Here is a 12,744-nt window from a genome sequence, read left to right on the forward strand (position 1 = left end):
ATCTGCGTGTGATTTTAGTCTGTTTTTTTCTGAGCACAGAGGAGCGCAGATTTCAAAGCTGTTTCATCACTGTGTAGGTGGATTGTTACAAACAAAACCCCTACAGAAACACGGATTACTGTTCCAGACGTTGCTTCATATTTCTCCTCATCCTTCATCAAGTTATGCTCGGTTCTCTCTCCAATTCTTGGTTCAAATGCTGAAGGATCTATATCAATTTTATTTTGAAAGCTGGAGCATCACTGTGTGTATAGACTGTTAAAAAGAAAACTCTTAATCTTTCTGTATATTTTTCATCACTTTATAGTTCTTCCCTTAAAAGTATAATAAGTAGGATTTTCCTAGAAAAATAAAATATAGACTTTTACAAATATAATATAATATAATATAAATCATCACTTATGGGCCTCTATACGTGTGTTGGTGAGTGTATGTGCAGACCCTTGTGAGTCCCTTCCCTCTGCATCTCTTCTGTTGTTTTGCTTTACACAGGACGTTTTCAGGAGGGCGCTGTTGTGGTTCCTTGAGCCAATCACAGCGCATAGGTGAGTGTGGGAGCGGTTAAATTAGCAACTGGAACCCATTCAACCGGCGAACATGGTGAAAGAGCGATGCAGAGTTGGCCTTCTTTCTGTTGAACAGGTAGGTGCCTCAAACCGGGTAGGACAAGCTAGCCAGCGGTTAGCATGCTAGCGCAAATGTAACCGGCGGTTAGCATGCTAGCGCGAATGTAACTGGCGGTTAGCATGCTAGCATGAAGGTAACCGGCGGTTTGCATGATAGCGCAAAGGTAACCGTGATGCTGTCAGCGGCGGGTTGGGCGAGTTCTCGCGCGAGAGAGTGAGAGTGAGCTCCTGGTGACGAAGAGCACAGGAGGAGGGGCCCAGTTTGAATGTGTTTTTGACAAAAATACTACTTATTATGCCTTTAAAACCTCAGTCTGAATCCTAAAGGATCAATACATTGTTATTTATTTGTATGAAAGCTATAGCATCACCTTGTTTTAAAGCATGCACCTCATGTTTTGCTTCGTGTGCTTGCTGCTTTTGTGCCTCTGCTCTTTGTGCTCCAAGTCATGACACGATTTTGAAAACAAGCTCCTCTCTAACGGCCGCTGCCGTCGCAAGCAGCCCAGGAAGCAGCAGCAGCAGCCCACTCCTGATGCATGACTCATTCATTGCTCATTATCATCCCACTCTCATTTCATCCTCATATCTGATGGAGATGGTAGGGATGCGGTGGTGGGGGGCGGGGTTGAGGTGGAGGCTACTATAAAGCTGGTGTATGCGTGCTGCGATTGGCTGGTGGGGAATCCATTTAAATCTGCAGCCTCTACTACAGGGTCCTCCCCCCTCCCATTGTACTCCTCCCCCTCACTCTGCCCGCCCTGACAGCATCCACACACACAGAAAACAGCGTGTGTGTGTGTCTGTTCCAGGGAGAATATCAGCTCGGCACAGGGAGGAGAGGATTAGCTCCAGCACTCAGCTCATCTGCATACACCCAGAGAGGCACATGAGCACCCAGCGCTGCTCCTCTTTTGTATAAAACCTGGCACTGCTATCACACAGGCTCCACTTGATCTACTGTCACTGCTGAGAGAGGATTTAAAGGGACCACTGCTCTTTTTTGTCTCTTTTAAACACTCTTTTCAAATAGTTGTTTGTGATGCCTCTATTTAACTGGGACAATGCAAGAAATATTTAATTTAGACTTGCCCTGAGCATTAAATAGTTGTTCTTTATTTTGGGTATTTTTCCTCTGGGGTTTGGTTTGGGAGACTGCTGCACCAGGATGCCATCTAGAGAGTCCTACGAGCTTCACAAAGAAGAGAAGTCCCTGGTGCAAAAGGCCAAGCGGGAGGCCAATCAGGAGGATATTCTGGCTGCAGCTCTGGGCATGAGGATGGGGCCACAGAAACCTCCAGCCACTTTCTGGCAGCCGCTGAAACTATTCGCCTATTCACAGCTCACCTCACTGGTGCGCAGAGCCACGCTGAAGGAGAGCGAGCGGACTCCGCGAACTGAGAAAGTCCACAACTTCAAGGTAAAGAAGTGTTATCTGCTGCTTGCTTTAATTTCATCATGTGTGGCCTGAGGGCTCTAGTGGGAAATGAAAGGAGGAGGAGGAGGAGGGGGGAGAGTTAGAGAGTGGGAGAGAGGGGATGAAAAACAGAGCTGTTTTGGTCCGTCCAGTGAGCCTTTATCAAAAGAAAATCTGTTGGGTGGTCTGTGGAGCGCTGCTGTTAGTTTGAGCAGCAGATGGAGAGATTAGGGCGGATGGAGAGGGGAAACAGTGGAGGAGTGTTTCCCTGTTTGGCTCCGGCTCTCTCTCTCTGCTGGTTCGGCTGGTTAATGGGACGGAGAGCAGCAGGTGAAGAATTACCTCAAAGGCTTTTCAAACTGATGATGAGGACAAATCTGCTGTTTGCTGCACTTCTACATTTTAAGAGTTCCTGTGTTGAAAACTCTGCAAACTAAGGGACAAGGAAGCATTTTAAACATTTGGGTGCTAAAATAAGTCTTTTATCAGTCATGATATCATTTATAGTCTTAATCATACAGTAAATAAGGCCAGTTAAACTCCAGGTATAACATGAATAGTCTAAGAGGGGTGAATGCAAGCTACTGTATGTTTAATAGTAATCTGAGGCTCTGTAAACATCAGGTGACATCTCTCCAGGTGAAGCCATTAAGGCAGAGATGTGCACTGCTCCTCCTCCCAGAGGCCTCTCTGATTGGCTGAGCTGTTGTTACCTGCTGGAGCGTGCAGGGGGATCCCTCTCCTCTTTCCATAACGAATCTCCCTGACAACTTGCACCATCACCCCTGTGGAAGTGTCAAATCCGACTGTGCCGCGACGGCTGCAGCGACCTCAGTCGTGTCAGGCTGAGGATGTGTCTGAACAACAACAACACATAATCCTCCTCCTCCTCCTCTGCCTCATTTAAGATGGCAGCACCCACAGGTCTCCTGGACTAAGATGAGGCGTCTGGGGTGTAAATGTCTGCAGCTCCCTGCTGCTCTCTCTCTCTGTGGTGTCATTAGACTTCATCACTAATATGTGTCACTGTCTTCCTCTCTGCTGCAGGTCCACACCTTTCGGGGGCCGCACTGGTGTGAGCACTGTGCCAGCTTCATGTGGGGACTGATGGCTCAGGGGGTCAAATGTGCAGGTACGTCTTGTTCTCTTATATAAAGCGCTGCAAAGTGAGCATCGCTGTATGTGGGTTACTTGGTTTTTAGCACATCTGGGGCTGGATTATTGAGTTTTAATCCACAATCCCAATAGATATTTGTGGATTAAGGGGTTGTATAACAGAATGAAATGAGGGCTCTGTAGCAGTGATGTAACAGATACTTTACACCATGTTTTAACCTTATTTAGGACCTATTTGTTCTCATCATCTGCTCTTTGAAGAGGGGGGTCAGCACAGACAAGAAGAGGAGTTTCAGCACAATCACTCCTGATTAAAGTGATCTCAAAGTAGCATCTTAATCTTGTTGAAAATAATGACTAGATGTTTTTTAGCTCAGGGCTTCACTACAATCAGAATCTGTGGTTATCTGTGTTTCCACTTCCATGATTTGTATGGATGATTATCTGTTCCATTGGAGTAAACACGCAACAGTAGGCTCCGTATTATATGCATTTTTCAGCGCTCCATTTTGAGTATATTTTTTCTTTTACATAATTCAGCTACAGTCTCGCAATATGACAGATGTAACAACAATTGGTAATTGCTTTGGTTATATTTCCCCCATTTCTTGTCAAATAAAGTGATTAGATTTCTATTTCTCTCCTGCAGTTGTCAGAAATCCTTCCACGTCCCAGAATAGTGCGATAATACGGCCTGGTGTGCGTCTTTGATGTTTTATTGATGAAACAAAGTGTGTCACACAAAACTGCGGGAGCTCTGACATTAATTATTAATGCCTTTATTTTGAAAGCTGACAACAATGGAGAGAAAGGCGCATGATGTTAGGAGCCAATCTTTATAAACTCCTCGTCTCATTCCTTCAGACTCGACCACAGAATCTAGGGCAGCCAAGTCTCACATGATGCTCAGATTTGCATACCAAAAAAAAAAAAAAAAAAAAATCTTCTCCCGCCCCCTTTTTCCCTTTCTGTATGTGTGAACTGGTTCTGGCTGAGTGCCAGAAAGCCAGCCTCTGCTTGTGCTTGTTGTGCCACATTTCCTCATCAGAGTACGGCCCCCCCCCCAAGCCTCATCCCATCATGCCCGTGAAGGAAAACAAAGCTGGCATGTCTCTTTAATGAGGAGCAGAGCTCGGAGCGTGGGGAAAGAGCTCCGTTTCCACGCACATTAAAATTCAGCGGCTTCAACCAGAGAGCTAGGTCAAGCAGCTCAACCCCTATTTAACTGGAAATACTTAGTAGAAAACCAAAACAAATAAAAGTGCTGCTTTTCTGTTTTTCAATTCCAGTTGGAGAGAAACTGGTTTGAACTGGAAACTCTGCAGATGATGTGCTGATAAGAAATTAGCATCCAGCCACCGTTAAACGACTCCTCAGAGCACTTTATCCAGAACTGGTCTGCTGCCTCCTCGCCAGAGCTGACAGTGCAGCGAAAAAACACCCCCGTCTCCAGGCTCGCCTGGGTCCCACGGGCCCCTGCATCACCCTCACCCGCCCCACCTGGGACCTCACATGGACACCAGCAGACCTGTGTGCGATGACAGGCCCTGCTCTATTATACCGCCTGTCTCATACCCTTAAGAGAATCATCTCTTAAAGTAATTACATTTCTGCATCAATGCATATAAAAGCAGGCTGGCTGGATTTCTCAGGGGACCCATATTAATCTAAATAACGTCTGAGGTCCCCCAGAAGCAAAGATTCTTTTTTTGTTTAAAGAGAAAAAAACGAGGGATCAGGATGTTATTTTGGATATAATGGTTAATGTTGGAAAAAAAAAAAGAAAGACCCTCGGAAGTTGGAGACGGCTCAAAAGATCTAAGAGCTTGAAGAGCTGCCCCATTTTAGTTAGGGAAACTAGGTCTAGTGTAGCCTGCAGCGCCTCAATTGCTGCTTCCACAGCCTTTGTGTGCGAGCTTGGATTTGGAGGAGAACAGAGCACGCAGCAGCTCTGACTCTCCCTCCTCCAGGCCACGGCTTTTTTTTTTTTTTTTACTGCTCCTCTAATTCCCTCCATGCGTCTCCGTTACAAAGCCGAGCTGCAGCCTCCACGGGCTCCTCTGCTCCCTACAAGGTGAATCCTGCCCTGAAACAGCTGCGCCTCAGGCCCCAAAAGCTGTGACGGGAGACTCACACTGACATCCTGACTTGTATGCAGTTTGACCACACAGTGCGGAGCATGTACGTCTTTAAAATGTCATGGAGGAGACAAAAGAACATCAAGCAGAAATACGTTGTTTTGCATTTTCCTGTTGTTTTATAACGTCTAAGAAACCTTAACCATAATTAACACAATATAACATAATTAATCTCCTGTCTTTGGGTTTATTATGGTCCTATTTCACCCTTTTTAATCATCAAATGGCCCTTTTAGAGGTGACTTTGGATCTATCCAGCGCTCAAGGTGACTCCAATGCCATGTGTAGTAGAGGGAGGAGCTCTCCAGTGGTCCTGCGACATTTAGAGGGCAAATATTGATCAAGGGAATGAACACCCTTCTGCAAGCCAAAACACACAGGAAACCAGCCAACCAGATCCAAATGAACCTGATGTTCACTGTTCATTTGCATAATAGTCCTCAATCAGAGGTAAAATTCCTGACCTGCGAGGTTTAATCTAGTTGACGCTGTATTTAGGTGGTCAGATTTCACAGTGTAAATAAAAGCCACTGCAGATATTCGTGAACTCAACCCGCTGTATGTTTTTCTTTTCAGACTGTGGTTTAAACGTCCACAAGCAGTGCTCCCCTCTGGTACCCAACGACTGCAAGCCGGACCTGCGACACATCCGTAAAGTGTACAGCTGCGACCTCACCACCCTGGTGAAAGCTTACAACACGGCGCGGCCCATGGTGGTGGACATGTGCATACGGGAGATCGAGTCAAGAGGTCGGTTTCAGATGTGTGTCAATGATGTTAACGTCACGAATACAGTTTAGTACAAAATCCTTTTTGGATTCATTTTAAGATTTATAGGTTTTAATCTGGGGGTGATGACTGTCTGATGGGAGGAGTTCAACTGAAAACTACGGAAGCAAAGAAGGGCCAAAAATACCTAATAATGACCTAAAAAGCAAACCAGACCATCAGCGACAAGATTGATTATTTCTATATAGTTATTTTTAAGGCCTGAAACTGATGGCGGGGGGGTAGGTGTCAGATGAAGCGATTAACTGCACGCTGCCTTTGTTTACATTTTCCAGGGCAAAGTGAGTGATACACATGACTGTTAAAGAAAGCAGGATGAGATTTTTTGTTTAAAAACACCACTTAAGCATGTACAGGACAAAACCAACAAAGAGATAAGAGGTACGCTTTGTCCACAGGGGGCGCCAAAATCAACACAAACCAAAAGTTCCTCACAGGAGCTTTAATTGTGAAATTTAGTCATTATTTATTCTTAATATTTAAATGCAGCTGAATATATTAAAACATTAATCTACTATTACTTCCATGGTGATATTTCTCTGCTGAATTTTCAGAGGGTCATTTCCAGTTCTGCCACATTCATATTCAGTGTAAAATGTCAGAGAGTTCAAGTCCCTCTTCTGAACATCTTATCTATTAAAACAGACCTCCAATAGACTTTAGCAGGCTTAAATGATTATCTATGGTGGCTGAATATTCAAGTTTGATTTTTTTTTTTAATCTTGAAACATTCTTTTGTCCATTTTACATAGACACACATGATTTTTTTACCTGATTTTTCTTATCCATAAATGACTAAATTAATCAAAGCAACATGGAGCAACAAAATCAGAGCAACATGGATACTACTGGACACTTCGCACCAGAGTATAAGACGCAGTCTGTTTTTGGAGATATGCCAGAGGGAAAAAAGGTTTTCTATAGCTATTTATTTATATAAACGTGTAAACAAGTTATTTCAGAATCAGAATCGGGGTTTTCTTACCAGGAAGGTTTACACTTTCAAAACTAATTCAATTTATTTTTATTTGAAACACATTCAAAACACACAAATTATAGCCTACCATCTGTTTTCACCATGTCGAGTTTGCAATCCTGCTAGCTACCAGTGCAGCACTTGAGCTCGGCCTACGGTAACGTTGATTGTTTTAAGAGTGCCAGCCGCACTGGCGGACATGAAGACACATGTCCGTGACTAAGCTTAAAGAGCTCCAGTCATGTTTTAAGACATATAAAATGCTCTGCTAAAAATAAATCCTCCCAAGGCATCTCCTATTCTCCTTTTGTTAAATAACAGCCAGAAACAAAACACGTCTCTAGTACATTTCAACAAGTTGCCACTAAACGTTGCCAATTAGAGGTAGTAACGTTAAAGTTAGTAGTCAGTTGTGAGTTTGCAAAAATTACGATGACGATTACAGCTGGCTCGTGCATCACCGAAGTGGTTACCATAGGTTACACATAATGATTTGCAGTGCGACACCCCGTCCATTAACGAGATTGGCTCCTTAGGTTTGTGACGTCTCAAACCTGCCAATGTGAAAACGTGTTGTTCAGCCTGTCCTTGGTACACTGCAGTTTAAAAGCAGACAGGGCCAGACATGGAGATGACTGCTCATGTTGTCCCTGATATGTCTTGTAGCACATGAAGAACACCACATGTTGTTTACAAGGTTAAACACGTGATTTTCACTGGAGGGGGGTCTTTAAGATAGATTAAAGCACCATTGATAACACAATAAAATACCTTATATACCTTACCGTCTTATACACAGAATTTTAAATCCTCTGTTTTATTGAAGGGGGTGTTTTGCTGATTGCTTTTGGCCCTCTTTAAATGTAAAAACATTTTTTATATAATCCACATTCAGATGGATTAATTTCAAATTAAGGGTTTTAAAGATATGAAATACATAGTAGTTAAGTTTCATCAATAGGTATTTTTTTTGATCCAATAAAGACGGATGGAAGTTACCGGTATGTTTTTATCATGTTTGGCTGATATTTAAAGGCAATTTGAAATCAAGCTTACTGTATGTATGATGCTTGTTGTGAAACAGCTTTCCTCTAATTTAGAGAAAACAAAGTGTTAACAGTGTGATTACGTTACTAACAGACTTAATGATTTCTGGGCGGGTGATGACTGAGAGGAGTGATGAGTGTGCTGCTGGTAATTGTAGACGTGTAATGAGGAATACATTACTCTGTTTCCTGCTGCCCTATTTGATTGCATTTCAGTTAAATCATTGAGCTATGGAGGAAACTCATTGTGTGCCCTCTAAAACACGTCTGCGCCTAACTTTGATTTATGTCTTTATTATTTTGCTCAGCGATGCAGAAAACTATTTGCATCTGCCCATGTTGTTCCATTGTGTGACATTGTGGACACTTTATCCTTAATTCCTTATGCATATTTAAGAGTGTTTAATGGTGTTTCCTAAATTACCCAGGGCGATGTACGCAGGTGAATTTTTCTACATTACTCTTGACAGCCGTGACGATGTCTGAAGGTTGTTTATTTCCTGTTTGTTCCTCAAGGACTGAAGTCTGAAGGCCTCTACAGGATATCAGGATTCAGCGACTCGGTGGAGGAAGTCAAGACGGCGTTCGACAAAGGTACGTGTTCCTGTTTGTTCCACATGTTGTAGCCGTTTTATACGTTTCTGACAGCTCAAATGCAGTGATTGACGTCGCGTGCTTTCATACGTTTACATTAGACTCGCATGACATTCTAAATTAATGAGAAAGTGACACATTTGTGAAGGATTACTGTCCATCTGGGAGCGCAGATCCCATCCTGACAAGTCGCTCTCACGCAGTGTGGACAGACAGGGGGGGACCTCAGGGGACACTAACCATGGATGTACTCTCACTGCCTTAAACAGAGCTGCATAAAAAAAGCTCCCTCCACTGCGTTAGGATTCAGTGGTCGGCTTATTGAGAATGAGCCTGTCTTGGCCCAGTGCGGTGTGAATTTTAACTGTAAGAAAAAGCCTGCAGCAGTGGGCTAAACTCCGAGCCAGATCGGCATGTGGGAGATCATCCATGACAGAGTGTCATTCCAGCTCACAGCACTGTGATGTTCAGTCTGCCAGCACAAGTAGGCCATGGCCTCTCTGGAAAGCATACATAACTGAAGGAAAGTCAGACTTAAACAGGCCAGGCGGATGATAGCAGCTACTTTGCAAAATACAGAGCGAGAGAAGTTTTTTTTTTTTTTTTTTTTTTTACACCCACAGGAACAAAAACCGCTTTCTTCTTCGATTCACACGCTGATGTGTACGTCCTGATCGGAGCCTTTTTTTTACAGTGTGAAACTCTCCTCCTGTTGTCTCCCTTACTCCATCACACATCCTCACAGATGGCGAGAAGACAGACATCTCAGTGAACGCCTATGAAGACATCAACATCATCACGGGTGCTCTGAAACTGTACCTGAGGGATTTGCCTGTTCCAGTCATCTCGTACGACGCTTACCCGAGGTTCATCGAGGCTGCGAGTAAGTCGCAACTCAACAAATGAGTCAGAAACACCTGTTTCAGAGAGCTGGGCTCTGCCGCAGTGTAACAACATCCATGATTAAGGTTTATGTGCTTTGGTTCATGTGCTAGGTAAACATGGCAGATGTAAGCTGTTGTAAATTGGATTAAAGAGGATGGACAAATTAATAGAAACACCTGCATGTGATCAAATGCAATCCAATACCTTCCTTAACTGGTGGTGTTTGACTCACTGTTTTAAAATGAGTGTAATTTATAAACATGTTGTGCATTATTTAGGCTTTAATAAGTGGGGATGTTGATGAGCCTCAGACTTCCTCTCTAAATGGCCTTCATGAGCCCACAGGAAGTAACGACATTGATTCCTTTTGGTGACCTCTGAGGCCACAAAGTGTTTCATAGCCGTTCTAACATCACGCCGCTTTCTGTTTCTGTTCAGAGCTCACAGACGCCGAGAAGAAGCTGGAAGCTGTCCGCGAGGCTCTCGCTCTGCTGCCGCCATCACACAGTGAGACTTTGAAGTACCTCATGGCGCATTTAAAGAGGTGAGCAATGCAACCAAACTCGGTGAGAGAGATCGGACTGTGTGCGAATTATTAGGAGTTGAGAGGTTTTAGGAAAAGGATTGAAGGATGATTTTGTTTTGGTTCTGCCGGAGGAGAGTTTTTGAGGAGTTTTAGATCATTCAGTATTATTTATCCAAAGAGCAAGTCAATAGTTCTTTGCTCCACATTTATCAGCAATCCCTGAAATGTTGTACAGTATAACCTCTTAGAGGTTATTCCGGACCAGCACTTCTTTTTCAGTGTGCTTGTCATTGTTTACAGTCCGATTAGAAACTTAAGAAATGAGTTGAGGGACGATGTCTACGACCTGATTGTGTGCTGCACTTATAAAATGTCTGTTTAAAGGGGACATATCTTTTAAATGGACATTCTCATATTGTGCATGGGTTTCACATGTTTGTATTGTTCACAGTGAAAAAGTGAAAACTGCATAATTCCGTGTTTTTCCAGAATGACATGTTTAAAAAGGTCGCCTCTGAAATGGGCCGTTCAGAACAGCTGCAGGTTTCTACGTAGAACCTTGCTTTCACTGAAATCGACCAATCGTCATTCACCTCAGGCTGCCTTCTTGCACGAGCTTGTAGTCAAGTTGTTTTTAAATGACCATTCCGATACCTCCAGGTGATTCTGGCTCGTACATATAACGGCGAATAATCCATCCTAGAGCAGCTATGTTTTGTACAACTTTGAAGTGGCGGTGCGGTGCGGCTGCTCCCCCACGTAGGATCGCACATGTGGGGGAGGGGCAACACGGTCACTCTAAATACTGTTAGCTGATTTGGCTAAGGTCTAACCTTTGAATGGCAAAACGCTTGTTCATTTCAGGAGGAAGGAGAGGCTCAGAAAAATTTTATATGCATACAATTTTTAAAATAAAACTAACTTGACGAACATGATTCAAAAACACATTAGAGTAATAGAAAATTGACTGCATATTTAAAATATGTCCCCTTTAAAGAGATAATAAAATGCATTTGTCCATGACAATTTCATTATGGCCAATACGTTCCGCTTCTCCTGCTCTCTACAAGGACTGTTTTCTTGCATACAGCTGACGATAGTGGACGATACTAAAGCTTAGGAAAAATGTCTCTAAAATATGTAAATGTGTCAGAAAGTGAAAACTCTTATGTGTCAAAAAAATACAGAATAACTCTAATATGAATGTGAATGAAATGTACCGGCCTACTGTTTCACATAACTTTGAGATATTGTGGCTGAGGTTCTGTAAATATAAGGGGAACTTCCAAATATCAATAACACTGTTTTCATGTTCATTTCCCCCATCAGACCGTGTTTTTAACTTTAACGCTTTTCTGCAGGGTGACACAGAACGAGGAATTCAACCTGATGAACGCAGAGAACCTCGCCATCATTTTCGGGCCCACCCTCATGCGCGCACCAGACCTGGACGCCATCACAGCACTCAATGACATCCGCTACCAGAGGCAGGTGGTGGAGCTGCTCATTAAAAAGGAAGACGTGCTCTTCTAAACAGAGATCAGGACTTTTATAGCACAGCTGTCTAATCAATCCTTTGTGTAAAGACTTGAATGTTTGTAAGACATTTATTGATACATTTTTTAAATGCCCTGCGTATGGACTAGTGCTGCCCTAACATCTGTCCCCCCCTGTGTCGGGTGTGGACGATGAACTTTACACTTGTACGTACTTTATGTCTCCCCATTTTTGTCGGGGGATTTTCAGAAGCTGACAGACCGGCATGCATGGTGCGAGGTCTTTGTTGCTTTGTAGTCGTAACCCAGCATGTGTTCACATCTCGTAGCGCCGTGATTTCTGCTTTGTCTGTTCTGCCGTAGTTAGAGTTCACATTCCCGGCTGCCTGCTGTGCAGTTTTTTTTTTCTGTGAAACATTGTATAGCTGGATGTAAAAATAAGCTACTGATTTTTCTGGGGTACTTTTTATGATGCTTTTATGCTGTATTTTTTTATCTCCTCAACTGTTTTTATGTAACCTGAAGTAGTTGAATGAGCCTTTCCTGTTAATGTGTACACACTGCTGTATCTGCCTGACCTTAACATTTTTATTGTGTTATAAACAGCATTATTTGTGGATTTAATTTTGTATGTTAATGTTTTTGTACACACCTTGTGCATGACGTCTTTAATTTATTAAACCTTTCTCTGACAAATGAGGTGCTTCATGAGTCATCTGAATTACCATTTTATTCATGTGAGTATTATAGACTACATATTAGAAGTGGACATTGCCACCACAATGTCACCCATTGGTTTTTGGACTACTGCTTAAAACCTAAAATACTTTTTTTGGCCTTTTAAGTCTTTTTCGAGAGACAGAGAGAGGACATTGGATAGTGTTGGAAGCAGGGGAAAAGAGAGTGAGGATGACGCGTGGCAAGGGGCCGTGGGTATGCCACATGGAGGTACGAGCCTCTGTATATGGAACGTGTGATTTAACTGCCGAGCCCCAAAAACTGAAAGTTTCAAAGGTCATGTTTTTTAGTCTGTTGACTCCGGTTTGACTCCCTACAGCATTGGTTTCACAAAGGAAAAAGGGAAAAGTCTGGCCCTTTAGCTCTTAAAGCTGTAGTAGGTTACATTATTAAAACT

General features: G+C 43.1%; 1 protein-coding gene across 1 annotated transcript; it reads left to right on the top strand.

The window, feature by feature from the left end:
* The first annotated feature begins 1,399 nt into the window (after positions 1-1,399).
* Positions 1,400-12,308, top strand: chn1 (chimerin 1). The gene is made up of 7 exons (XM_069662988.1): positions 1,400-2,046; positions 3,091-3,175; positions 5,874-6,047; positions 8,625-8,702; positions 9,448-9,585; positions 10,026-10,131; positions 11,475-12,308. Exons 1-7 carry the CDS (start codon positions 1,795-1,797, stop codon positions 11,644-11,646), a joined length of 1,005 nt encoding a protein of 334 aa, XP_069519089.1. The 5' UTR covers positions 1,400-1,794; the 3' UTR covers positions 11,647-12,308.
* Positions 12,309-12,744: the final 436 nt, after the last annotated feature.

Source organism: Semicossyphus pulcher, unplaced genomic scaffold, assembly GCF_022749685.1.
Source record: "Semicossyphus pulcher isolate SPU_LCO1_2020_fin unplaced genomic scaffold, fSemPul1.0.p SCAF_15, whole genome shotgun sequence".
In the NCBI taxonomy this organism is placed as follows: domain Eukaryota; kingdom Metazoa; phylum Chordata; class Actinopteri; order Labriformes; family Labridae; genus Semicossyphus; species Semicossyphus pulcher.

What these genes read in the sequence shown, in the direction of transcription:
- chn1 (XM_069662988.1), top strand. Translation starts at nt 1,795, where the DNA reads ATGCCATCTAGAGAGTCCTACGAGCTTCACAAAGAAGAGAAGTCCCTG. An exon ending in AGAAAGTCCACAACTTCAAG is followed by an intron (nt 2,047 to 3,090) that starts GTAAAGAAGTGT and finishes TCTCTGCTGCAG; the next exon opens with GTCCACACCTTTCGGGGGCC. An exon ending in ACGGGAGATCGAGTCAAGAG is followed by an intron (nt 6,048 to 8,624) that starts GTCGGTTTCAGA and finishes TTGTTCCTCAAG; the next exon opens with GACTGAAGTCTGAAGGCCTC.